Raw genomic sequence first — 25,504 nt, 5'->3', positions numbered from 1 at the left:
ATACTTTCCTGTATAATTACAGATTTCATAACACAGTGTTGTTTTCTCAACTACATAATTTTTGCAACAGATTTAAGTAACAAAAGAACCAATTTAGTGTTCCTCTGCACCCACAGTGCCATCTAGTGTATAAAAGTTGAGAACTGTTCCACTCTTCATGCCTGACTGTTCTAACACCACATACATCTTTTTGGATATTATGACTCAAGATATAATTTCTCTGGGTAATCGCTTACAACGCTTTGTACTGCACCTGAATAAGTTTCCTTTCTTTGGTTTTCCACCATCCTGCATTTTTTATGTATTAAAAAACATTTGGTGAATAAATGAAAAAGTATACATTTTTGTACAAAGCATCTTCCCAAATATCTTCTTAAACTGACACTCTGATGGATCTTTGAGACACATCTGTTTTTCAAATAGTCTGATTCCTCTAGTTCCAAGCAACTTGTAAAAACATGTATATTGAATGTCTATTAACAAATAACTAGATTCCAATAAATTTCCGGAGATGTGATATATTTTTAAAAGGAATCTTAATGTTCATTCACAGTGATTTACTAATTGCCATCTCAGTTGGAAACAATGCTAGCAAAAGCTTTCAATTACCTTAAAGTTGATTTTGTATGTTCTAGTGACCCAGATGCGGACCCAGGTTTAAGGAGGCCTAAAGCTTAAATAATTTGGAGAAGCTCTTCAAGACAAAGAATGACAAATTATTAAGACAAAATTAGGCCCAGGGCTTTGGACTAGGGCCCCTGCAAAGGAAGAAGCCTACTTGTACCCAATTCCAACGTCAAATGACTTTGATGGGATGTACATTTTGAAGTCAAATGATTATCAAATCCCATAGTTTTCTAGTTCTAGCTAGAAAATCCTTAGAAGTCATCGAACCCTCAATCCTCTTCACTTCATAAGGGAGGGAAAAGAGGTAAAACTGTTAACTCCATTGAGGCCATATGATGAGACGAGTATTTCATCCCTGTTACTGTATCTTGTGATGGCTAATTTGCTCAAATGATCATTAAACTTTCATCTTGGATGTCCTGCTGTTTCTAGCACCAAGAGTTCAGAAATGGCTAGAAGTGATTCCACATCAAAGGAGCTTTAAGTTTTTTGCTCATCCTTAATGTCAGCACAACCTATTAAGTGTTGATGGGCAATGGGAATGAATAGTCTTGTTACTAATTTGGTTATCCCAGCCACTACGAATTAATAATAAGAAAGTCTTCTTATAGACAAAAAACAAAAAATAAACCAAAAAAACCCCACAACAATAACCCAAGGAAAGAATTCTAAGCACAAACAGTTTACATTCAAATCCCTGTCCCTTCAGTGAAAGAAACACCTGCTGGGGCCTCTGGAGCCTTTTCCAACCTTCATGCTACAGGAAAGTCCGACAGGTCTCCATCTGCCAATCCGTGTTCATCCACATGAAATAATGAGGGAGTAATATGTTATAGTCCACAGGCAAGCCCGGGCCAGTGGGATGACCAAGCTGCCTAGTTGGGGGTAGAGAGGTCACACTAGACTATTTTGTGGAAGAATTCTATGAAATCACCTTCTCCTTAGAAATCTTAAATGCGTGAAAAACATCTTATCTTTTTAATAATCAGATTGGGTTTTGCATGGGGGTACAGATACCTCTTGGATTTCTATCAAGCCCTCTGCTTCTACATAAATAGAAAGCTTACTCAAGTACCTTTCTTGAGACTGTGGCCAACTCCTTCTCTTAGTCTGTTTGCCATTTTTTCTCCCCCCCCCACCCCCCCCCCCGCCACAAGTATGTTGTGGCATCATTGGTTAAGAGAAAGTACTAAGCACCAAGGTTCCACAATGCATTAGAAATCTCTCCCTGGCTTCCTCTTAGGGAGGCCCTTAGCTGTGTTGTTGGTGCTTGTCAGCGACTTCCTGCCTGTGGCATTATAGAGTGGAGACACCAGGTATTCCACTGACCACAATTACAGACAAGGAAGGAAATGTAACTACAATTATTGATGGGACTTTGTCCTGGTTTGGGCATTAAGAACACCAAAATAAACTGTATAGAATTTGGTCATTCTTATGAATGTAGAACCAGATTAATTATAAACAAAATTAAATTGTCAAAAATAACTAAGAACATTAAGTACATTAGTTTAACCTTACCAAAAAGTTAGGAAAAGCAAATGTAAAGATTATAAGAGAGTATTTATTCATTGCCCACCTAGCCCGCATCACGCATATAATTTCTAGTCATTAGTTACATTAAGTACACTGTTGTTACTCAAGAAATGTTGTGTAATAATAGTGTCTGCTAAGTGGGAGATTTTAACATATGTTATGAGGAATATAAAAAGTCAGCATGACTAGAAAATGCATCATAATTTACATTTGCATAATTTTCTGTTCAAATGCATAATGGTCATATTATATTCGCTTTAAAGGCATAAACTACTTTTTATATGAGTTTATATAGTAAAATCTTAACTAGAGAACAAAGATTTTAAGTTTTCAATATCATTTTCTAATTGACAGATGTATCACTTACGAATTCCATATTTAGTCCTATAATAAGTCTTCGTAAATTCATCACAGTCACAAAGGAGCACTTTTCTTCCCCACACATTGATGCTGGCTCCTATGGTCAGGTCAGTATCTTTGTAAAAATCTTGTACTAATTTTGAATCCTAATGAAAACAAAGGAACACAACACTGGCACCACAGACCCTCCAAACATCTAACCCTTCCCAAAGGAAAAAGAAATTTTTAAAAACTCAATTATATCATTTATAGCCAAATTTTTAAAATCAAACCAAAAGACAACTAGTCGATACTAACTTTTAAAAAATTATTTTAGCAATGTAGTGCTTCTCAACAGCAATGCAAAGCATATATTTATATATGCACTTAAGCATGGTTATTATTGAAAAACAGCAATGCAATGTATTCACTTATTAATTTCACTCACAATCAATCTCACCAGAGAAGAATATGTAACTCACCCCACATTTCAGGTTCTAGGGACGTCCCATTGAAACAGTAATAAAACATACGGTTCCTCACCTTGAATTTATCCAACATGTAGCCATGCACTCGGCTTACGTTATAGCCATTATACACGTTGAGAACTATTCTATCTGTTACGTCTCCTGGTTGATGGACTCCAGGTGGGCCATACTGGAAGACAAAAACCAAAGCAAGATGTGGTAGAAGGCCTCTAACGACAAAAAGGGGCTCAAGTGGGAAATATGCATTACATGGTTCTTCTCTGCCATCTGCACGAAGACAAGACATTTACTTTATCTACCTGCCCCTGTGCTTCTTCACCCCCTGCAGGCTGGACTATACTCCCTCCATCCATCAAAGCCCTGGGGAGCCTCATCTTTCCCCATGACCTCTCCCATCCTACTGGCCTGTCCCTAATTCAATGCTCCATAGCACCTACCGCAGGATTAAACCACTTGTTGTGGTTCTCTAGTTGCTTCATCTTTTCCCTTCACTGAGCTACAAACCAGGCCTTGCCTTATTTTCTTTACTCTGCTTAGCCTCCGCCGGATCCTGAACCCAAGAGGCATTTGCTGGCTGAGAGAGACAGTGTGGTGAGATAGCAAGAACAACAGAGTGTGGTCAGTTTCTAACAGAAACCATGGCCTGGAGGGAGCCAGAACACTCCTCAGTTCTACACACACTGGAGGCGGTCCAAGCAGTTGCATAAGCTTCAGGAAATACCTTAATTAACTTCCAGAGTCACAGTGACCAGTTTATCATATACAGATGAGAAATGTGAATCATCTCTGATACATGTGACATAATATGTAAGTGCAAATGTGTGAATATATTACATATGGGGCAGAAGTAAGCCACATAACATAGGAAAACAGTACATTTGGACACAAATTCTCTCTTCACCACTTACTAGCTACAGGACTTGGGGCAAGGTTTTTATCTTCAGTTTCCTGTAACCACAATAGTACTTATTTCTTGCTTTCTCAAAAGATGTTGAGAGTGCCAGGGGAACACCTACCACTACTGTATCTTTCTCCCCCACGAGAATATATGCTCCATCAAGCAGGACTTGATCCATTTTCTTTCTCACTGTAACCCCAGAGCTGACATACAGTTGACAATAAATATGCGTTAAATGAATGAATGAAGCAATTGATGTCCAGACACGCTGCAAATGTCAGGTGTGTCATTATTATTTTATAGTCAGCCTATTTTTCAAAGCCATTCTAAAGACAGGCTTCCCAGGTATCTCCTGGCCACCTGCTGTCCATACTCCAGAGCTCCCTCTGAGACAAATCCTGCCACCACCACCACTACCACCACCCCTCCCAGCAATACTGCAGGGCTCCTGGCTATGGGCTCAAAGAATCTGGAAGCGCCTCTTGTTTAGACCACATAACCAGTGGTTGTTTGCTTCAGAAATGAGTGTCACAGTAAACTCTTTAGTAGCGTTAAGAATTGTTAAAAATATTTTATCCAAATAAGAAATAAAATGTAATATAGAGCTGTGAAAAAAGCCTGTATGTTTTTGTGTCCTCATAGGTGTCTATAGGTCCGTAGGTAGTGTGTTTTACTATGTTACCTTATTCTATCTTTACAGTTATCTCAGGATGGAGGACTTGTTAACTATATTTTAGAGATAAGGTAAGACACTCAAAGAGCTTAAATGACTTGCCCAAGGTCACACAGCTATTAAGTGTAGAACCATAATTCTAACCCAGGTATTCTATATTTGTGCCATTTCTGGCTGTGCCCAAGTTATGTTAGCTCTCAAATAGCCATAAATATGTGTAGAAAACAGTCTGATAACTTTTTAATAGCAAATAAAATGCAAAGCTGTCACTGCTGCTAGCCATTGGCTAGTTGGTGATTGGTGGTTACTCTCAGAAGAATCACTCCTGTGTGTGTGTGTGTGTGTGTGTGTGTGTGTACACATTCACAACACAGACCAATACCAGTAGGATACAGAGGCCAAAGACCAATGTCCCATTCAAGGCCATAAGCAATTTTTTGACTAGAGAGTCATTTACTTTCATAGGACTGTGAACTCGATATTAAATAGGTAATTTCTCATCCATTTGACATTTTTTCTTTATTTGCCTTATACCCAGAATATTCCAACTACAATTTGTCATATCCTCTGCGTTACTTTCCAAGATGGATATTAATATAGGGCACCAAAAATGAAAGTTTTCTAAACTCTTGAAATAATGTATGGTAACTGTCATCACATAGTCATAACACATGACATTCCAGTGAGTGAGCAGAGTCTTTCAGCCCACAAGCAAACTCAGAAAGTGGTTCTGTGTCCACCACTCACCTTGGGCAGCTTTCCCCTCTGGAGGAAAAATGACATAGGATCCCGGCCTGAGTTATGGGGCAGCAATTCTTTGATTTCAATAGTATCATCAGACAAGAAATAATGCAAGATGAGTTGTCTATAGTCCCCAAAAATTGAGGCTGTGTCATCCCACATGCAGAAGAAGCGTAAAACTTTCCCATCATACTCAAGGAACTCTTTCAAGGTGTTGAAGGAATCATAGGGACGTAAAGGTCGCACATAGTCTAGTATCTGAAAATGAAGAAAAGTTTCATAATAGTTGTAGTTTGGGTATAAGCACCTCTGAGATGCAAGCAATAAGAGAACATACAGATATTTTTTCCATAGACTAGTCTACAATTTATTTTTTATTTCAACTAACATTGATGTATAACCAATTATACACACACACACACACACACATACACACACACACACACACACACACACACACACACACACTGAGTGGCCAGATTATTATGCATTCAGAGATCATAATAATCTGGCCACTCAGTGTATATATATATATATATATATATATATATATATATATATATGTTATAACCAGTACATATAACCAGTTTCAACCTTAAAAATATAATCAAGTATTAGGAAACTTTCATATTAAACATTATTTTAATGCACTAAAATTTATTCCTATCATATTTTTAAAAACTAATTTTTCTCAGACTTCAAATTATTGTTTAAGAAATGACAAAACTAATGCATAGTGACAGAAATTAGAACAGCAATTGCCCCTTAGTAGTGGATTGACTGGAAATGGGAACTAGGGAACTTTCGGGGGTGATAGAAATATTTTACATCTTGATTTTCATGTTAGTTACTAAATTGTACACATTGTTCAAAACTTGTTGATCTGCATGCTTAAGATCTATACATCTCTGTTAATTATATATCAATTAAAAATTATCTTTTCAATGAAAATTCATATCTGAATATCCTTCTTACTCATCCAAAGGTTTTTGTGAAGGCAAAAGGGAAGAAATATATTCATGATTTCATTTTGCTCAAAAGCTTTAGATATTGAGGATCTGAAAGTACCATGGAAACAGAAGCAGAACAAATGGAAAACTTCCCAATCAGCACAGAACCACTGCCTGGGCTCTATCCCCCAAGCCAGGAACCACTAGCTCTGCAGTCTTCTTGGTGCAACTCTTCTCCATCAGTACGTTCCCCGCCCAGTTTTGGAGCAAAACTGCTCCACTCTATCTAATGTAACCAAATGGCATTGGAAGTGCTCATTGGCAAGGGAGATGTAGTTTCACAACAACTTATGTAATCTGGTGTGTCAGTTCTCAAAAATTTGTACCTGTCCAGGGCAGTCTACATGCAGACTTATCCCAAGAAAGGAAGGAGACATAATGGCCTTTTAGTGGCTCTCCAGTATTATCCCTGATATTTAAATGAAATTGTGGGACCTTTACTTTCATTGATTGGAAAAATATTTCTTCAGCATTATTAGGCCTCTAAGACATGTATTATTGATTACATACTATTGGGGCTCTCTTCAGTTTAAGTTAAATGATTTTGTTTTGTTTTTAATCCTCACCTGAGGATACCTTTCCACTGATTTTTAGAGAAAGTGGAAGAAAGAGGGAAAGACAGAGAAAAATATTGATGTGACAGAAACACACTGATTGGTTAGCTCTTGTACATGCCCTGACCAGGGCCTGAGCCCGGGAGGAGCCTGCAACCTAGGTAAGTGCCCTTGACTGGAATCAAATCCAGGACTCTTCGGTCCGCAGGCCAATGCCCTATCCACTGAGCAAAACCAGCTAGGGCAAGTTAAATTGTTTAAATTTAACTACGTTTCAATGTAGCAAACACTGGAGAAGTAAAAGCATTAAAATCAATATAAAAGCCTCTTATTAAACTCCTAATTTTCCACAGATTTCTATATCTATTAAAGAACTTTCTCCCTGAGGGAATAAATGCTAAAATGATTCTCCCAATCTGAAAGGAAATTACTTAAAACATTTCTAGGATGTTCTTGGTATTTATTCTCGATTCCTGGCACAAAAGACTTTTTTTCTTTATAAACCTATGAAATTGCACAGTGCTCTATGCATTTCATATAATGCATCATCATTCACAACCACTATCATATAATACCAACTGTTAACTGTTAGTGAATGAATGCAGCTATATGTAAAGGGTGAGAATTCATATGGATCCATTTCTTTTAGGTTCTTACTGTTGGTTCTAAAGACGTATTTATCTAGATTCTTTCATCTAGGACATTTAGAAAAAATAAAAATGAACCAAAACCACTAATCTGCTTGCATGCCAATATACACTGAGTGGCCAATTATGATCTATGAATGCATAATAATCTGGCCACTCAATATATATCTTATATAATAAAAGGCTAATATGCAAATTGTCCCCTCGACCAGGAGTTCAACCAGCAGGCAGGCCGGCCAACCACCCATGTCCCCTCCCCCTGCCAGGCTGGCCGGACCCCACCCATGCACGAATTCATGCACCAGGCCTCATACACACACACACACACACACACACACACACACACACACACATACACACACAGAGTGGTGAGATTATTATATGTTCAGAGATCATAATAATCTGTCCACTCAGTGTACACAAGTATAATGCCACAAAAATTTCACCTTGAATACTCCAGGATCAACAATATATATTTTTCAGGAGGGTTGTATGCCTATAACATTAAAGAGTAATTCTGCTGGGGCTAGAAGGCAAGAACAGATGAATGATTCTACATGCAGATTTTAACAAGAGATTAAAGCAGAATCAAAAGAGAATTTTATTCTAACTTGGATATTATCTTTCTGCAAGGAAATGAATTACAAATTTAAAAACAATAAAAATGAGATTAATCTATAGAGGCAGAAATGAGAATAGTGGTTACCTTGGGGAGGAGAACAACTGATTAGAAAAAGGCATGAGGGTACTTTGTGGGGGCGGGTAAAAATGTTCTATATCTTGATTTGGGTATAGATTACATGGGTGTATGTATTTTTTAAGACTCATCCAACTATATACTTAATTTCTGTGAATTTTACTGTGTAAAACCATACTTCAATAAAAAGAAAAAAGGAATCCCTTGCTGGTTTGGCTCAGTGTATAGAGCATCAGCCTTCAGACTGAAGGGTTCAAGGTTTGATTCCAGTCAAGGGCACATGCCGGGTTGTGGGCTCGATCCCCAGAGGGGTTGTGCAGCAGGCAGCTAATCAATCCTTATCTCTCATCACTAATGTTTCTATCTCTCTCTCTCCCTCTCCCTTCCTCTCTGAAATCAATTTAATATATATCTATATGAGAACAAATGGCAATAATGAAAATCAAGTAAGAAGCAAAAAATTTGAGTTCAACTCCTAGAAAGAACATTGGCTAGGTATGTGACCTTCTACATGACACTTACCCTTTTGGGTGTTCAGATTATTTTATAAAGCACAACATTTGGACCAGGGGTCATTAAAAAAAACTTTAGAAAGAAAACAATGATACAATTAACACTTATTCTTTCCTCCCTACACTAATTGGGGTCATACTTTTCTTTCATAATGGGGGTATATCAGAATCATGGCCCTTCTTACTCCTCCAGAATATCTCTGTATCTGATGCCACCAGAAGGGGAGCTGGGAGTCCCAAGGAAGAAGGGAAAAAGTAAAAGATGTACCCAAGGCTTGGTTCAGTAAATCAGTAGAAAAGAAGCAAACATTTTTCCCAGAGTTAGGGAACTAAAATGGGAAAAGACAAGCCAGGTAAGTGTGGATTCACTGTCAGAGACAACAAAAACCAATTGTGGGCTCTTAGAAATTGTCCCATGTGGGTGGCTCACTGAAGACTCCTACTGACTGGAAGGAGGTCTCCATGAAGAGAAGTGTGGCCAGGGGCAGTGAGTGAGACTTTCTAGCACTGAGGCTGACAGCCAGCGTTCCCTCCAGCCCAAAGGACAAGTGGACAACTACAGCAACTCTTGCACTCAAAGTTATTTCACATCTGCATCAGAAGTAACCACTACCCTCTATTGACTGAAGGGATTCTCATTCTGAAGAAAAGAACTCACGATGTATCAACTTCTTACCTCTCTCCGCAACTTTGTGTAAGGATCATCTGGACACTTTCCCGGGGGGTTTAATTTGACTCCTACTTTCTTCAAAAAGTTTTTTGTGAATGGATTACAGTCATAAATCTTGAAAGTTCGGCCATAAAAGACCACGTCTATGTTGATATTGAAATCATGTACGGTATAAAACTTTTCAACATCAGGAGGTGGGAGAGGAATCCGGTGACGCCGGATGGAAGTCCCTGTGATGTGAAATAAAATACAATTGTTTCATCATGCAGCTAACAAGGAAGAGGTCACAGCACATATCAGTAAACAGCCCCGAATACTTTCCTACAACAGTGATCTGGGCAAAGGGATATTTCTTGGAGGCAGCATTAGTATATTCAAACTCTGAGGAAGCCAGAAGAAGCTGAGACTTCTGAGGTCCAGAGTTATTTGACCAGTCTTACATATTATTAGAATTGCCTAAGTGGTACTAGGGAAGTACTTTAATAAACCATAAAGACAAGGGTAGGAGGGAGTAAGAGGGCATAAAAAGTGAACTAATACAGCAGACACTGCCATCATGCCTCTTCCCAGAACAAGCATGGTCACTTTCACCCAATGTGAGCACACTAAAAAAGGCACTAAGAGTTCGCCATGGCAACAGCTTGCGACGATGCCTTTTTCTTCCCAGTTTCTGTATGTCTCTTCAGGTCTTGTGTTCTAAACTGTGAGAAAGGGAGGGTGTGGGAGGTCTCTGATATGACATTGTGGAGGAAGGGACAACAACTTGGACGGTGTGAGTACCAATCACCGTAAATGGCAGTTACTGGAAGAAATCCACTTGAACTGAGTTGGAGGGTGCTGCATGGCCTCCCGTGCTGGGTGTAGGGTTCACATCCTCACCAACCGAGGGTCTGCATCTGTGTGTACCCTGCCATTCAATGCTGAAGCCACTGAAGTTGATGTGACACCAGCAGTGTGATTAATGACAGATTTCTTAACTCTAAGATTGCTATGCAAATTATCTGATACCTCTTATGGTTGTTGCCAGGATTGAGTAAAATGCATGTAAAACACTTAGCATTAGTTTATAAAAAGCATTCTGTGGAAGTTAGCTGCTGCTATTGCAATTGTTCTGTTCACTTATTCACTATAGTATCTTAAACACTTCGCACAATGCCTTGAACACAATAGGCATTCAAAAGTATGTGATGATATACTCTGGTTTCTTTTCAGACCGTATACATCTTCCACCTAATACAAAAATGTGTGTTGAATAATTCTGTCATTTCAAAAATCAAAGCAATGAGACCCCAAAGCAGATTGCTTACACAAAATGCATACTCTTGGCTCAAAAATATAAGGTAATAAGCTGCATTGTGGTAGGTGACAACACTATGATTTACAGATCCTATAAACATAAATGACTTTATGCTGCTTTGAAGTTTTGTAGACTCTTCTTTCTTCTACCACCCTCTTCTCTCTCCTTCTTCCTCTATAGCCTCTATCTACCTCCACCCAACCATAACCACAAAACGAGCATTATCAGAGGCTTCATAGTTTTAGACAGTGCTCTGGGACAAAGGTTCTGATTTCATCCCATATTTTACTTCCAACCCTATAATGCCCATTCACTTCTCCTCTTGAAAATATGGACCCCAAACGCCTAAGTACACTCAAAATGGTGGTTTGCCACTGGATTCCCTTCCTAGATTAGGGTACCAACAACACCACATCATACTAGGCAACTTACCCAAACACTGCTGAAACCTGCTGTCAAGAACTGTTTACAGTTTGCGACTTTATCCCACTTGCAAGCTAATGAGTTAGCCTGCCAAACATTCAAGAGATGCTTTGGTTATAAACAAAGGGCAGTTTATTAACAGAAATACTAGTAGTAAAAACATCAGCACTTTTTGCACCAGTTTCCTGAGCTTCAATTCCCACAAGTGATACCAGGTCCTGGTAACTCCTGAACACACAGTGGGTTACAGGAGAGGAACCCTGAGCTTAGGGATTCCAATATTTTATAATGGGAAACAATCATTCCTGCCTTTTGCCTCAGAGGAAGACACTGCTTTATTTTAAATATATTTTATTGATTTTTTACAGAGAGGAAGGGAGAGGGATAGAGAGTTAGAAACATCAATGAGAGAGAAACATTGATCAGCTGCCTCCTGCACACCTCCCGCTGGGGATGTGCCCGCAACCCAGGTACATGCCCTTGACCGGAATCGAACCTGGGACCTTTCAGTCCACAAGCCAACGCTCTATCCACTGGGCCAAACCTGTCAGGGCGAAGACATTGCTTTTATTAGATTAGACCAGTGGTCGGCAAACTCATTCGTCCACAGAGCCAAATATCAACAGTACAACGACTGAAATTTCTTTTGAGAGCCAAATTTTTTAAACTTAAACTTCTTCTAACGCCACTTCTTCAACATAGAATCGCCCAGGCCGTGGTATTTTGTGGAAAAGCCACACTCAAGGGGCCAAAGAGCCGCATGTGGCTTGCAAGCCGTGGTTTGCCGACCACTGGACTAGACAGTAAGTATGTCTGTGCTTTGTTATGGAATGAAACACCACCTCTATTTTCCAAGGCTATGAGCAAATCGGTAACTTACTCCAGAGGGAGATACTATCTTTGTCTTCCAAAGCTGTTTGCTATATAAACATCCTTGAACAGAGAGTAGTTGGTGCCTTTGCTTGCAAGATCTACAGAATTGCAAGATACCCATGGAGAATTATCTCTCAACATAGCTGACTAACTTAGGCCTGACAATCTACTTTAAGAGTAAAGAGGCCTGACTGGTATGGCTCAGCGGTTGAGCACTGACCCAGGAACCAAGAGGTCACCAGTTCAATTCCCAGTCATGGCAAGGGCACAGGCCAGGATTTTAGGCTTCATCCCCAGTTGGTGGGGGGGCAGGGGCATGCAGGAGGCAGCTGATTGATTATGTGTAGAGGGCCCCCTGGGAAGACACATGGACATTCTTTAGCTTGCTGTTGACTAAGCCCAAGATATTTGACAGAGTCATGTCAGTTGCACCCCGCCCCAGGAGTGCGCAGGTGTTGTTAGTTCCTGGCTTACCTTTGTCCAGGTTCCAGAAGAGGGCTTTGAGATGTGGAACCAGTCTAGCACCGGAAAAGAGGAAATGAAATGGACCTGGGCCCTCCCAAGCTCCTTTAATCTTAAGTTTTTCAGTGAACCCGCCTTGTATATGGGAGTATAAATAAATGTGCTGCGTGGCTCAGGGGGTCGTCTGTCTCTCCAGCAGAAGAGGTCAGCGACCCACCCGGGACCCAGCTTGCATCTACTTCTGTGTCTCTTTATTTCTTTATTTCTCAATCCCTGGATGCCTCTATCAAGAACCAGTTTGATCTCTCTCCATGCTGGCCACGGAAAAGGGAGATCCCCGCCGCATCAGGCCCCCGCAATTATGTTTCTCTATCATTGATGTTTCTATCTCTTTATCGTCTCCCTTCTTCTCTCTCTCTAAGAAATCAATAAAAACATACTTGTACAAAAAGAGTAAAGAGAAAATCCAAACATAGCAAACTGAGGCTCTAATGGCTCAAGAAAAATTGGCTTGTGTGACCTCTGTATAAAAGTGTTTCAGTATAAAAATGTCATGCAATCTTCTTCATTTTATATAGCACTGAGAATGGCACCTTTACCCAAGTCTAGAAATACTCATTAAGTATTCATTACAATTTATTGGGGAGCATTTAATGAATATCTTTATGTGCCAGGTACTGTGTTAAGCTCTGTTCCATTATTCTACTAATCATCTTTTCACTCTGTTGAAAGTAAATTTACTGAAATCATTTTCATCTTCTTTTCTTTGTAGCAATTTTTAATAACTTGGTACATTAAATTAAAATAATAAAACTATAAAATTAGAACTGGCCTTCAATATTTTTAAATGTACTACATAAAAGATAAAATGATTTCACTGCAAAAAAATTACATTTCAATTAGCCTTTAATTCATGCCACTGAAAATAGTATGCAAATTACTTAATCATTCAAGATTAGACATTTAAAACAAATTGCATACTTACACATCTATGAAAGCATGGGCATTTCAGGTATTTTCAAGAACCATTATATACCTTTTTAAAAATACTTACATTGTGACAGTTTTTAAAAATACATAAGATTTATGCAGTAGCCAGGAGCTTCTTCAGAAATTACATCTATCTCGCATTTGTACTTCATTATAAAAATCCAAATAAGCAATTTCGGTTCAGTAAGATTTTAAATAGAAATCCTATATTTTCCTAGGTGGGAAGAACTAGCCCACCTACTGAGCTTTCAAATACTAATCATCATCATAATTATCATAGCCCTAAAGTATGCTTTCATGTACATCTTCTCATTTAATCTTCACTAATCCCAATGAGGCAGATAATGCATGAAATATAAATATTCAGCTTATGGATAAGAAAACCAAAGCTGGACTAGCTAAGTGACATGCCTAAGGTCACGCCCCAACAAATGGCAGAAAAAGATCTTCAACCTGGGTTTTCAAGCTCAAAGTAAATACCATTACTTTCCACAGCTTGCACTGAACTATATCTCACTGTACTGAAGCCACAAATTAATTAAGTGAAGGAAGGTCGGAGTTTTATAGGCAAAACAGGATAGAAATAGAGAGAACTGGCAGCGACCATGAAAGGGAGTGAGAGATGATAAAGCTGCTCTTCCCGAGGAGCCTGCATATCCCAGGCCCCCACACTCTTTCTTATCTTAGTTCCCATACTTCTTTCACCAGATGGTTTTCAGAAGTTTTTCGTGGTAACAGAAACAGATCTGACCATCCAAGGGTTGGAAAGAGAAGGCAGGTCTAAGGCTGAATAAAAAAACTTTAATAACAAGAAATCCCAAGTCACAATTCCATGTTAATCAGAAAACTAATGTGGGCCATTTGAAATGTATAGTTGCACATGAGAGCCTTCAATAATATATTTGAGGGTTCTCTCAACTGTGTCCTTTGGGAATTGAAATTTCTATTTATTGATAATGTGTGTGTTTATAGGCTTCCATGATAAATGACAGAAACCCCATCAGCAGGAATTTGTTCTGGAATATCAAAGAAATGGGCAGGATGCCATGTCTTTGGCACACACTGAAAAACACTCAAGATCATCAGGCTATAAAATAAAAATAATGCTCCAAAATAGAAAAACAACAACAGAAGCACTATATTTGCCCTTTAAGTCTTTAGATGTTTACCTTCTACACTGTCCCAAGTTGGGCAGATGTCCAGGCTCAGATACCTGCTTTTAAGCTCTTCCTTATCTTGATATTTTACATCCCTCTTCCAATTTTTAAAGGTCCTGCTATCTGATTATACTCTGCAAGCTTTAACTTTCTAACATCTCCCTGTGGTTTAGATCAAAATGATGATAGATTCCCTTTATGTTTAATGTGTTTTCATTTCACTCAGTTGGGATTTGCTTTAGATCTTTGCTCATACCACTAAATTTAATTTTTAGGAATTTACCTCCCAGAATTAAGTACGTTGTGTTCATTTTAGTAACATTGTAGACCTAGGATACATCCAATGAAAACAAGAGCTGGTTCTTTGAAACGATAAACAAAATTGACAAACCTTTAGCCAGACTCATCAAGAAAAAAAGAGACAGGACCTCAATAAATAAAATTAAAAATGAAAGAGAAGTAGCAACTGATACCACATAGATACAATGGATTGTAATAAAATACTATGAAAAACTATATGCTAACAAAATGGACAACCTGAGTAAAATGGGTAAATTTCTAGAAACATACAATCTTCCAAAACTGAATCAGGAAGAATCAGAAAATCTGAATAGACCTAAAGAAATCGAAGCAGTAATAAAAAATAAAAATAAAAACTCCCAGCAAACAAAAGTCCTGGACCCAACAGCTTCACAAGCAAATTTTACCAAACAAAGAAGCGAATAACTATCCTTCTCAAACTATTCCAACATATTTAAGAGGAGGGAACACTCCCAACCTCTTTTATGAGGCTAGCATTATCCTAATTCCAACCCCAGATAAAGACAATAGAAAGAAAAAAATTATAGGCCAAAATCCCTGATGAATACAGATGCTAAAATCCTCAACAAAAGATTAGCAAACTGGATCCTGCAATACACTGAAAAGATCATACACCATGATGAAGTGGGATTCATTCCAGAGAGGCAAGATTGGTACAAGATCCGCATATCAATAAACGTGATACATCACATAAACAAAAAGAAGGGTAAAAACTACATGATCATATCAATAGATGCAGAAAACGCACTTGATAAAATCCAGTACCCATTTATGATAAAATTGCTTATTGAAGTGGGAATACAGGGATCATAGCTAAGCATAATAAAGGCCATATATAATGTTACATATCATGATAACATCATACTCAGTGGACAAAAACTAAAAGCATTTCCCTTAAGAACAAGAATAAGATAGGGATGTCCACTTTTTACCACACTTATTCCACACTAAAGGCCTGATGCATGGAATTTGTGTAAGGGGCTCAGTCCCCGCCACTGCGGCTTCATCCAGAAGATCGTCTGGAAGGACATCCAAAAGGACATCTGGTCTAATTAGCATATTATACTTTTATTACTATAGATAGTACTGGACATCTTAGATCAGTGTTCTTAACCAGGGATACACTAAGAACCAAGTTCTAGACACAGGCCTACAGAATCAGAAATTCTGGTGGTAGGTCAGAAGATTCTAATTATCTCTCTCAACTGAAAACTGGTATAGCCTTATCAGAATATCATAACACATTTCTAATCATTATCATTTCTTTAGCATAGATTAGTTTGGACTTGGTAGTATTTGACAAACGATTTTTCTGTTAGAGAATTGGAGGTAAAACTAATGGGGTTAACCTCTGATATTCTTGGCTCAGTGTAAATTACTTCAACTACATTGCAACAAATTCTACAAATATTACACATCTAACCAAAAAGAGAATAATGTCCTGGCAAGAAATGAAAGTAAGCCTTGAAGTGCAACAGTGATTTGACTTATAATACACATATATCTCTCTGACAGCCAGGATTCAGGAACATTAAAAATAAGTTCTGATTAGAAGCTGCATATAACTGAATGCCCATTATGGCACCTTGATAAGGGATGCTTCTTTATTTTGGGCTTATTCTAAACTCCCCTTTCCCTAAAAATTTGACATGATAGGAGAGGCAACTAAAAGGGAGGCTAAATCCAGGTGCATGAATTTCTAAACGTTCTGCTCCACAAAAAAACAAGCAAACAAACAAGTGTATCTGACCTCCTAGTTCATTTGGAAAATACTGAAACCCTTTGAAAGTGACAGGAACACCATCAGTGTGCAGAACCTAAATGTGACCCCTGGCCCCTTCCCAGGGCCCACAGGCACATGAAAAGCAGTCCCAGACCACTCAAGACACAACTGAAAGAAATGCTACCTACCCCATCCCAGATCTGAGCCACTGATTCATTAAGTGTGTTTTCTTTTCGCCAGTTTTTTAATTTAGAAAAGCCTAAAGAAGGTATTTAAATTATTTTGCAGAGTATCCTCTGTTCAAACAGACTTTCCTTCACAAAAATCATCATATTAAATTTCAAGAGAGACTGGTTTCTCACTGAACAAAGCTTGGTTATTCGTGTTTGCTTTCCACAGGACTTGCTAGAGCTCATCAGGTATCTTCACTGTGCTGACAAATTCAGTCTCATTACATATCATGATTACTATGTATTTTATACAAACCCCTTGAGCTGTGTCTTCACTCAGGGAAATGACCTGATCAGAATGGGCCAATCAGAAATTCTGAAATTTTCACAGAATACTTTAGAAATGTCTTTTACTCAGGGTTTTTTCTGAGTGTTTATGAATAACATTCCCTACTACTTACATAAAATTATTTTCAAATAAATCATTATGACTATCTTCAATTTGCCTTTGGAGTCTGCCTATGTGAGATGTGAAATCAAGAGGGTGAAAAATTGAAAACTCTTAATAAAAGCCTTTCCAAGGTCCTCAGAGAGGATCTTGCAATTCATTTGTTTTCTTGGATAGTTTAATAAAACCAAGACTCACTGGACAGGTGCCAGTGAGCTCCAGGAATATGAGTTTTCACTTAAAAATAATAATAAAAATCAATGCAAGTCACTAATGCAGGTTCGGGATGTCCTAGACTTCCTGTCCATCACTTGTATAAATTTGGTGTCATGTAGGGAAGGTAATCAAAAATAAGAAAGGCTTTTTTAGAGAATATCAGAGTAAAGCATTTAAGTGTAAACTTACAAGAAAACATTTTTTTACTAAAACAATATTGTCACTTACCTAATATACATACTTACGTAAAATGCATGCTCATGGAAATTAAAAGTTATAAATTTTCTTTCTTTTCTGAAATAATTCTTCAAGCATTTTCTAATACATTATTATAAATATTTAAAAACTGCCTTATACATGTTAAAAAATGACTCTAAAGAGTCAGAGACCTCTTATCCATTTACAAAATAAAATGTCACACTTTTAACGTTAAAAATTTGTGAAAACCTTTTTTAAAATATCAAGGCTGCCTTAGCTGGTTTGGCTCGGTGGATGGAGTGTCTGTCTGCAGACCAAAGTGTCCCAGGTTCGATTCTGGTCAAGGGCACCTACCTCAGTTGCAGGCTCCTCCCAAGCCTGGGCCCTGGTCAGGACATGTGGAGGAGGCAACCAATCAATGTGTTTCTCTCACATTGATATTTCTCTCTGTCTTTCCCTTTCTCTTCCACTCTCTATGAAAATCAATGGAAAAATATGTTTGGGTGAGGAATACACACACACACACACACACACACACACACACACACACATACACACACACACACATATACACACACATACATACTAGTGGCCCGGTGCATGAAATTCATGCACCGGAGGCGGGGGTGTCTCTCAGCCCAACCTGCATCTTCTCCAATCTGGGGGATTGGGCCTAAGCCAGCAGTCGGACATCCTTCTCACAATCTGGAACTGCTGGCTCCTAACTGCTCACCTGCCTGCCTGCCAGATCGCCCCTAACCACTCTGCCTGCTGGCTTGATCACCCCCAACTGCCCCCCTTCTGGTATGACCACCCCTAACTGCCCCCCTGAGGGCCTGATTGCCCCTAACTGCCCCCCCAAAAGCCTGCTTGCCCCAACTACCCCCCGCCAGCCTGCTTGCCCCCAAATGCCCCCCAGCTGGCCTGCTCTCCCCCAACTGCCCCCCTCCTGTCCTGATCGCCCCTAACCACCTCTACCTCGGCCCTGCCACCATGGCTTTGTCAGGAAGGTCTCCCAGAAGGTCTCCCAGTCTAATTAGCATATTACCCTTTTATTAATATAGATATGTGTGTGTGTATATATATATATATATATGTGTGTGTGTCTGTGTGTGTGTGTGTGTGTGTATCAAGGCATTTCCATATTTCCTAAAAGATTTACCATTAAATCATAAGTTATTCAAATGAAAAGACCAAAGGAGTAGAGAACATATCAGTTAAAACGCAATGAATAATGAGGACAGCTCATATTGCCTCCTCAAACCAATTCTCCCTTCTCCCTCCACTAGTAAAATCAAGCACAGACACCAAATCAAATCTTCTTCCTCTTTCCACCACCTCAACAGCAGTTCTATTCCAACATGGTGGAATAAGCCCAATTGTATTCATGATCTGGACACCCCTAATTCACAGTCCACATCTCTAGTCTTGACTTTTTCCCTGAAAACACATGTCAAGGTTCCACCTGCCTGGTAGGCATCACCATACAGATGTCCCAACACACTTTCAAAGTCCTCATGACCCAAACAAACATACTTCAGTTCCAAACCCAATGCTGCTCCTTGCTCCATGCTCCTGGATTTTATTAATGCATCAACCACACAGTGAGCTCTGAGGCAATCATTTAAGACTCAGATGGAGCAAATTATCTCTCTAAGCCTGTTTCCTTTTCTGTAAAAACCGACAATGACATATTTTAGATGGTTGTTAGGGGATTAAGTAAGATAATGATAAAGTAGACACTTTATCATTAGATATTTCCCTTCCTCATACTCTGTATTTAAGCACTTCTCACAACCTATCAACTCTGCCAACCAAATGTCTCTAAAATCTTTCCCCTATTTTCTATTTCTACCATCAAAGTCATGGTCTGGACACTCAGCATTTCTAACCTAAACCATTGCAAAACTCTTGGACTAGTCACCTGTTCCCTTCTCTCTCTCTAAACCTGCTTGCTTATAAGCTCCACAAGATAGGAGTATAACAGGTCTTATTCCTTTTCCACTTCCCCCAAAACAAGCACAGTGTCTGGCAGAGAATACGTTGGCAATGCTGACTGACTCCCAATTCATCATCCAGACACAATGAAGCCATGCTCTAAGAAAAAGTTCAATCACCCAGCTGGCGTGGCTCAGTGGTTGAGCATTGACCTATGAACCAGAAAGTCACGGTTCAATTCCCAGTCAGGGCACATGCCCTGTATGGGGGGAGGTGCAAGAAGCAGTTGATCAGTGATTCTCTCTCACTGATGTTTCCATCTCTCCTTCCCTCTCCCTTCTTCTCTGAAATCAATAAAAATATATTTTTTAAAAATTAAGTAAAACCTCAATCCCTTGAGCACTGAAGGAAGTCCTTTGCATACTGACTCATCACCAGCTTATTCTCAAGGTCCCCAAATTCCTCTATTTCTACCTTTAGAATCCAGTATAGTATATCCATATGAAGGCACTAAGCCAAATAAGGAGCAAACAAAAAGTTTATTTGACATAGGCAGAAAATCATAAAATGTGTTAATAATGATAAATAGTAAGTAAAGCATGTATATATTAAACAGAGAAAGAAAGTTATGGAAGGACCAAGAGATAACTAATTTTCAGTATATATTAAGTATACATAAGGCACCTGGGTTCTAAATATTCATCATACACTAATCTACAAGATATAGTAAATATTCGTGAGTACTCAATATTCATGAGGCCTTAATTCGGCCACTCATCCATTGGGATACACATTCTGGCCCCATGTGTCCTTTGCCCAAGAAACAAAAAAAAAGTCTCTACTATTCAGCAGGTGTATTGATAAGCTGCAGCTGTGGCCAGGCCCACTGTCCCTGCATCTCTCTGATACACTATGTGCCATTACCCCAAGGTCCCTTCTGTCTTTGGTCCTTCTTGAACTTCCACTCTGGTCTCCCAACCACACTAATTAGCAGGAAGGGCTGATGCAGCAGAAAGAGACACATAGGACCATTGCTTATCCCAAGGTTCAGGCAAGGTGGTCATTCCATTCACTTTTACCCTGTCCTAAGTGTGTGAACCTACCTCATCTCCTCCCCCTTGGTTCTTGCTATGTATTTGAAATCATTTTAATGCATCATGTGATTGATGCATTTTAATTTGGCCCATGAGTCTTCTGTTCTGTGGTCTCTGGAAAGCCCATATGCATGCTTCTTGGAAGCCACCATTGCACCAAGGTAATATCCCACACTGTATTCTGGCTGCTTTGTAGGAGGAGCAGAAATGGAATCAGAGCGATCTATTAGGCAGCTATTCCATTATTCTAATCAAGAAATAAGGTTATCCAGGGTTACAATAGTAGCAAAGGGGACAGAGAAACATGAACAGATTCAAGATATGTTTTGCTATGAGAATAAAGAACAAAGATGCTGGGAGTAAACAATAGGAAAAGTAAATGAAGTAGAGACGATAGTCAGAGAAGGCAATTTCAGAGCCTAAGCTATTAGAGATGGCAATACTCAGAAAGACAAAGAGATAATAATAATATACCCAAGAATCATGGTTTGTCAGAGATCAAAGGGGCCTTTGAAGGTCATCAACACCAAACCCCAAACATGTGACTCCCTTCCTATAACTCTACTGTCAGTAAAAGCCCCTGACCTGCTCCCAGGACCATCCATCTATACCAATGACCAAAACAAATATGTGACTCCCTTCTCCACCCAACCCTGACTATGCTCACCCAGAGCCATCCACTACAAGTTATGGCAGCTCTCTTTCAGAAAATTATTCCTCTTACTGAACTGGATTCTGATCTATTAGAACCTGTCCTTGAGGATACAGAAAATTAGGTTACCCCTCCTCCACATGATATCCCTTTAGATTTCTGAAGACATTTATCAGGCACACCTAAGTATCCCCTTTAAAGATTTTCCATTTCAATAATTTGCCTCATATATGACAATTTCCAGTTCTTTCTCCATCATGGTTGTTATACACTAAAGGCATAACGCACTCAGCATTGTTCCGTATGATTTACTAATAGCATAAACAGAAGAAATCAGTCACTTCCCTTAATCTCTGCCATGCTTCTAATAATGCCACCCAGGATTAGCTTCTCAGGTGGCCACATCACAGAGTTAACTCTTGTCTGGTAGAAGTGGAGTATGGATAAAGATTACTGGTGTACATGGGGTGAAAGAACAATAACCCTCTGTTGAAATATCATCAAAGTCTGTAGTTAACAGGTATGAGGATGAAAGGGTGGTTGAAGCAAATGACACTAAATTCAAGAAAAGAGTGAATACTGATCTGGAAGTGGCAGTACAAAACAATCCTCTCTCTTCCCTTGAGAGTGTTGTGAAGGAAGTAATATGATCATAGCAAAAAGACCAAAATATCTAAAGAAAAAAGTCAGACATGGGAGAGTTTGCTCATACTAGAATATCACCTGAAAGGATACAAGTATGTCACAGAAGAGTGAGAGAAGTGGCCAATTTTGAGGTAGGGGGCAAGAAATCTGATAAGTCACCATTAGTAAATACAAGCTAATAGCATGTGTATTTTCATCATTGCCAACAAGTTAAATACTTAAGAAGTAGCATAGGGTCTTTTTGTTGTTGTTGTTGTTGTTAATCCTCACCCAAAGACATTTTTCCATTGATTTTTAGAGAGAGTGGAAGGGAGAGGAAGAAGACAGAAAGAAAGAAAGAAACATTGATGTGAGAGAGACACATCAATTGGTTGCTTCCTGCACTCGCCCTGACCAGGACTGGAGAGCACGCCTGAAACAAAGGTACTTGCCCCGGATGGGAATTGAACTTGGGACCCTTCAACACTCTATCCATTGAGCCAAACCAGCTAGGGCAGCATGGGGTCTTTTTAAAAAGCTACAGAAAGATAGTATATAAAGGCAGAAGTTTAAAAATAAAGAACTATAACTCTGCTTTAAATAGATACCTTGAGGCAGTCCGCTATTTTTCATCTCTGGTTCATTTACTTGAATTGTGTCATCTTCAAGGTAGAAATAGATTTTATAGCGTCTTATTCTATACTCTTCTATCCTTTTATCATGCATTTCAGCTTCTTCATAGGCATCAAAAGATAATACCTGTTGGAATCATAATTAGAAACTAAGAAATAAAAAATTCAGCAAACTTAAAATCAATAAAGCTACTTAATTTCCATATCCTTTTTGTTACTGTAAAGAAAAAAGTTGAGGCTATTTTGCAAGAAGATATTCTACACATCAGCTATGATAATGAATATACGACCCAGATTTCAGTATATAAAGATTATTTTATATTTTCATCACCATCTGGTTTTAAATGATATTAAAGCAATAAATCCATCATTCATCTCTACCATAAATTGAACTGTCTGTCTTTGTAATTTCACAGTGGGATTCTATATGTATGTGCTTTAAACAAAATAATATTCTTTCTCACAATATAAATATAAGTTTTGTCATTTTTTTCCATTAAAAATAACACAAAACTACCTTGGTCCTAGGATAAAATTATCCTGACTTCTGGTCCTGCTGATTGCTTGCCTTGAGAGCAATTCAAACAGGCATACCTGAAATTCTTCTAGTGTACCAGAGACCCCACCTTATACTTCTTCAGGAACCTCAAAGAACCCAGCTCAGTGCCAGACCCGGTCACATCTCACATTGTGTTATGTGTTTGGGTGGGTGGGTGGGTGGAACACTCAGGTAAGAGAGGTAGATTATACAGTAGTTAGTAAAAATCAGAGATAGTCAAAAATACCCTTGAATACCCTTAACCACTGAAACTGTGCCTCGTTCAGTAATACAACACAGCCCAATTTTCCCCCATGTTCAATGAAGCAAAGGTCTCTTGTTGCAGAGCAGTTGAAATAGCTTCCTTAGGCTTAGGTGCCATGTTGTATGGGGGGTGGGGAGGGAGAGGATCTTTAATAATTGGAATAATTATCAAATGGTGAGATGCTCACATACTGAGAAAAACATGGTAATTGAGGACAACTAAGAGAACAGTAGATTTAGGCTACCATTTTAAGCTTTACCTGGGACACAGGCTACTTGAAAGCTCCTTTTTAATATTCCCTTTGCTCCCATTTTTAAACAATTCTTATCATTAAAGTTGCAAAATTTAATTGTGCATATGGTGTAACATCAGGGTAATTCAAAATGGACAATATAATAGATATGAGTGAGTCTGTTTGGGTGGTCAGTTATCTTAGTTAGGAATACACTGAGTGGTCAGATTATTATGATCTCTGAACGCATAATAATCTGGCCACTTAGTGTATATCCTATATAATAAAAAGGCTAATATGCAAATTGTCCCCTTGACCAGTTCGACCAGCAGGCAGGCCAGCCAACCGCCCATGTCGCCTCCCCCTGGCCAGGCTGGCCGGACCCCACCCATGCACAAATTCATGCACTGGGCCTCTAACATATATATACACTGAGTGGCCAGATTATTATGTGTTTAGAGATCATCATAATCTGGCCACTCAGTGTATATGCTTTGGGAGTGTTGAGCAAAATTCTATCAGAAACCCACACTTTAGAAGGAGCTGATAAAATGTGCCAGTAGTTTATCTCTGATCAACACAGGAAGCTTTGTTAATTACCATAAAGGATTATAGAAGTGAGTTTTAGTTAGTGAAATAATTATATTCAAAATCAAAAAATCAGCTACAAATATTGACTAGGCACTGTCTTTACCAGTTCAGGTTCTAAATATCTACTAAGCCCACAGATTTATATCCTTCAAATGGCACCTTTGGCTTCATTCCAAAATGGTCCCATGTTCAGCTGCTTTCTTGGGGAAGTCATCTGGCCTGATTCCATTTAGACATTAGCTAAACTCATGACTATAATATTGTCGTACTTATGTTGAGAGAATATTTCTGGTAAGATGCTATTGGATGGATACAGGGTTTCTTTCTGGAGTGATTAAAATGTCTTGGAACTATGCCCTACCCAGTTTTGCTCAGTGGATAGAGCTTTGGCCTGCAGACTGAAGGGTCCCAGGTTGGATTCCACGTCAATGCACATGCCCCGGTTGCCAGCTCGATCCCCAGGAGGAGACATGCAGGAGGCAGCCAATCAATGATTCTCTCTCATCATTGATGTTTCTATCTTTCTCTCTCCCTCCTCTCTGAAATCAATAAAAAATATATTTTAAAAAATAAATAAAATAAAATGTCTTGGAACTAGAAAGAGGTGATGGTTGTACAACACTGTGGATATACTAGATGTCACTGAATTGTACACTTTAAAATGACTAATGTTTTATTTATGCTACATAAACTTTACCTCAATTTGGGGGCAGGTGGGTGGGGGTATGCTATAAGGAGTCAATGGGAGAAAAAAAGGGAACATATGTAATAATTTCAAATATAAATATTTTAAATAAATAAAATTTAAAAATTATATTGGACACCAAACTGTGTTGGGCATGTTAAAATGGTGAATTTTATGTTGTATGAATTATATCTCAGTAAGAAAAAGTAGGGGGTGAGAAGATGTTGCTGGAACATCTAAAAGGACAACAGAGCTGGGGTTTTATTGAGCTTTCATTAAAGGTAGCAAGGGAGAACAGAAAATGTGCCCTTCCCCGCCCCCCCCCCCCCCCCCCCCCCGCCGAATGTGCCACTTTGGCAAGTGGGTTATTTCAAGCTGAAGACAATAGGGACCCAACAGACTCAGGAAGAACTTTTACTTCCCACTTAACTACCTAAAAGAATTTAGACAGGGGCCCTGTACCAGGAGGAGAGCTATTATCAGAGAAAACTTTTTAAATCAGAAAGATTTATCTGCATGGCATGGCAAACATTTGTCTACCAAACATTTGCTCTGCCCAACTTCCTGTGAATTGTTCCACTCT

At 38.9% G+C, this 25,504-nt stretch overlaps 1 protein-coding gene across 1 annotated transcript in view; it reads right to left on the bottom strand.

Moving 5' to 3' along the window:
- EFHC2 (EF-hand domain containing 2) overlaps positions 1 to 25,504 on the bottom strand; it is a 150,792-nt gene that overhangs the window by 84,590 nt on the left and 40,698 nt on the right. Inside the window, exons 3-7 of the mRNA XM_008153057.3 lie at positions 22,587 to 22,737; positions 9,399 to 9,622; positions 5,309 to 5,560; positions 3,046 to 3,159; positions 2,531 to 2,669 (exon numbers count right to left, since the gene is read on the bottom strand). Coding sequence (XP_008151279.1) covers positions 2,531 to 2,669; positions 3,046 to 3,159; positions 5,309 to 5,560; positions 9,399 to 9,622; positions 22,587 to 22,737 — 880 coding nt within the window. The remainder of the gene's footprint in view (positions 1 to 2,530; positions 2,670 to 3,045; positions 3,160 to 5,308; positions 5,561 to 9,398; positions 9,623 to 22,586; positions 22,738 to 25,504) is intronic.

The sequence above is a fragment of the Eptesicus fuscus genome, chromosome 1 (genome assembly GCF_027574615.1).
Source record: "Eptesicus fuscus isolate TK198812 chromosome 1, DD_ASM_mEF_20220401, whole genome shotgun sequence".
NCBI lineage: Eukaryota > Metazoa > Chordata > Mammalia > Chiroptera > Vespertilionidae > Eptesicus > Eptesicus fuscus.
This window is presented reverse-complemented; position numbering and strand designations above follow the sequence as displayed.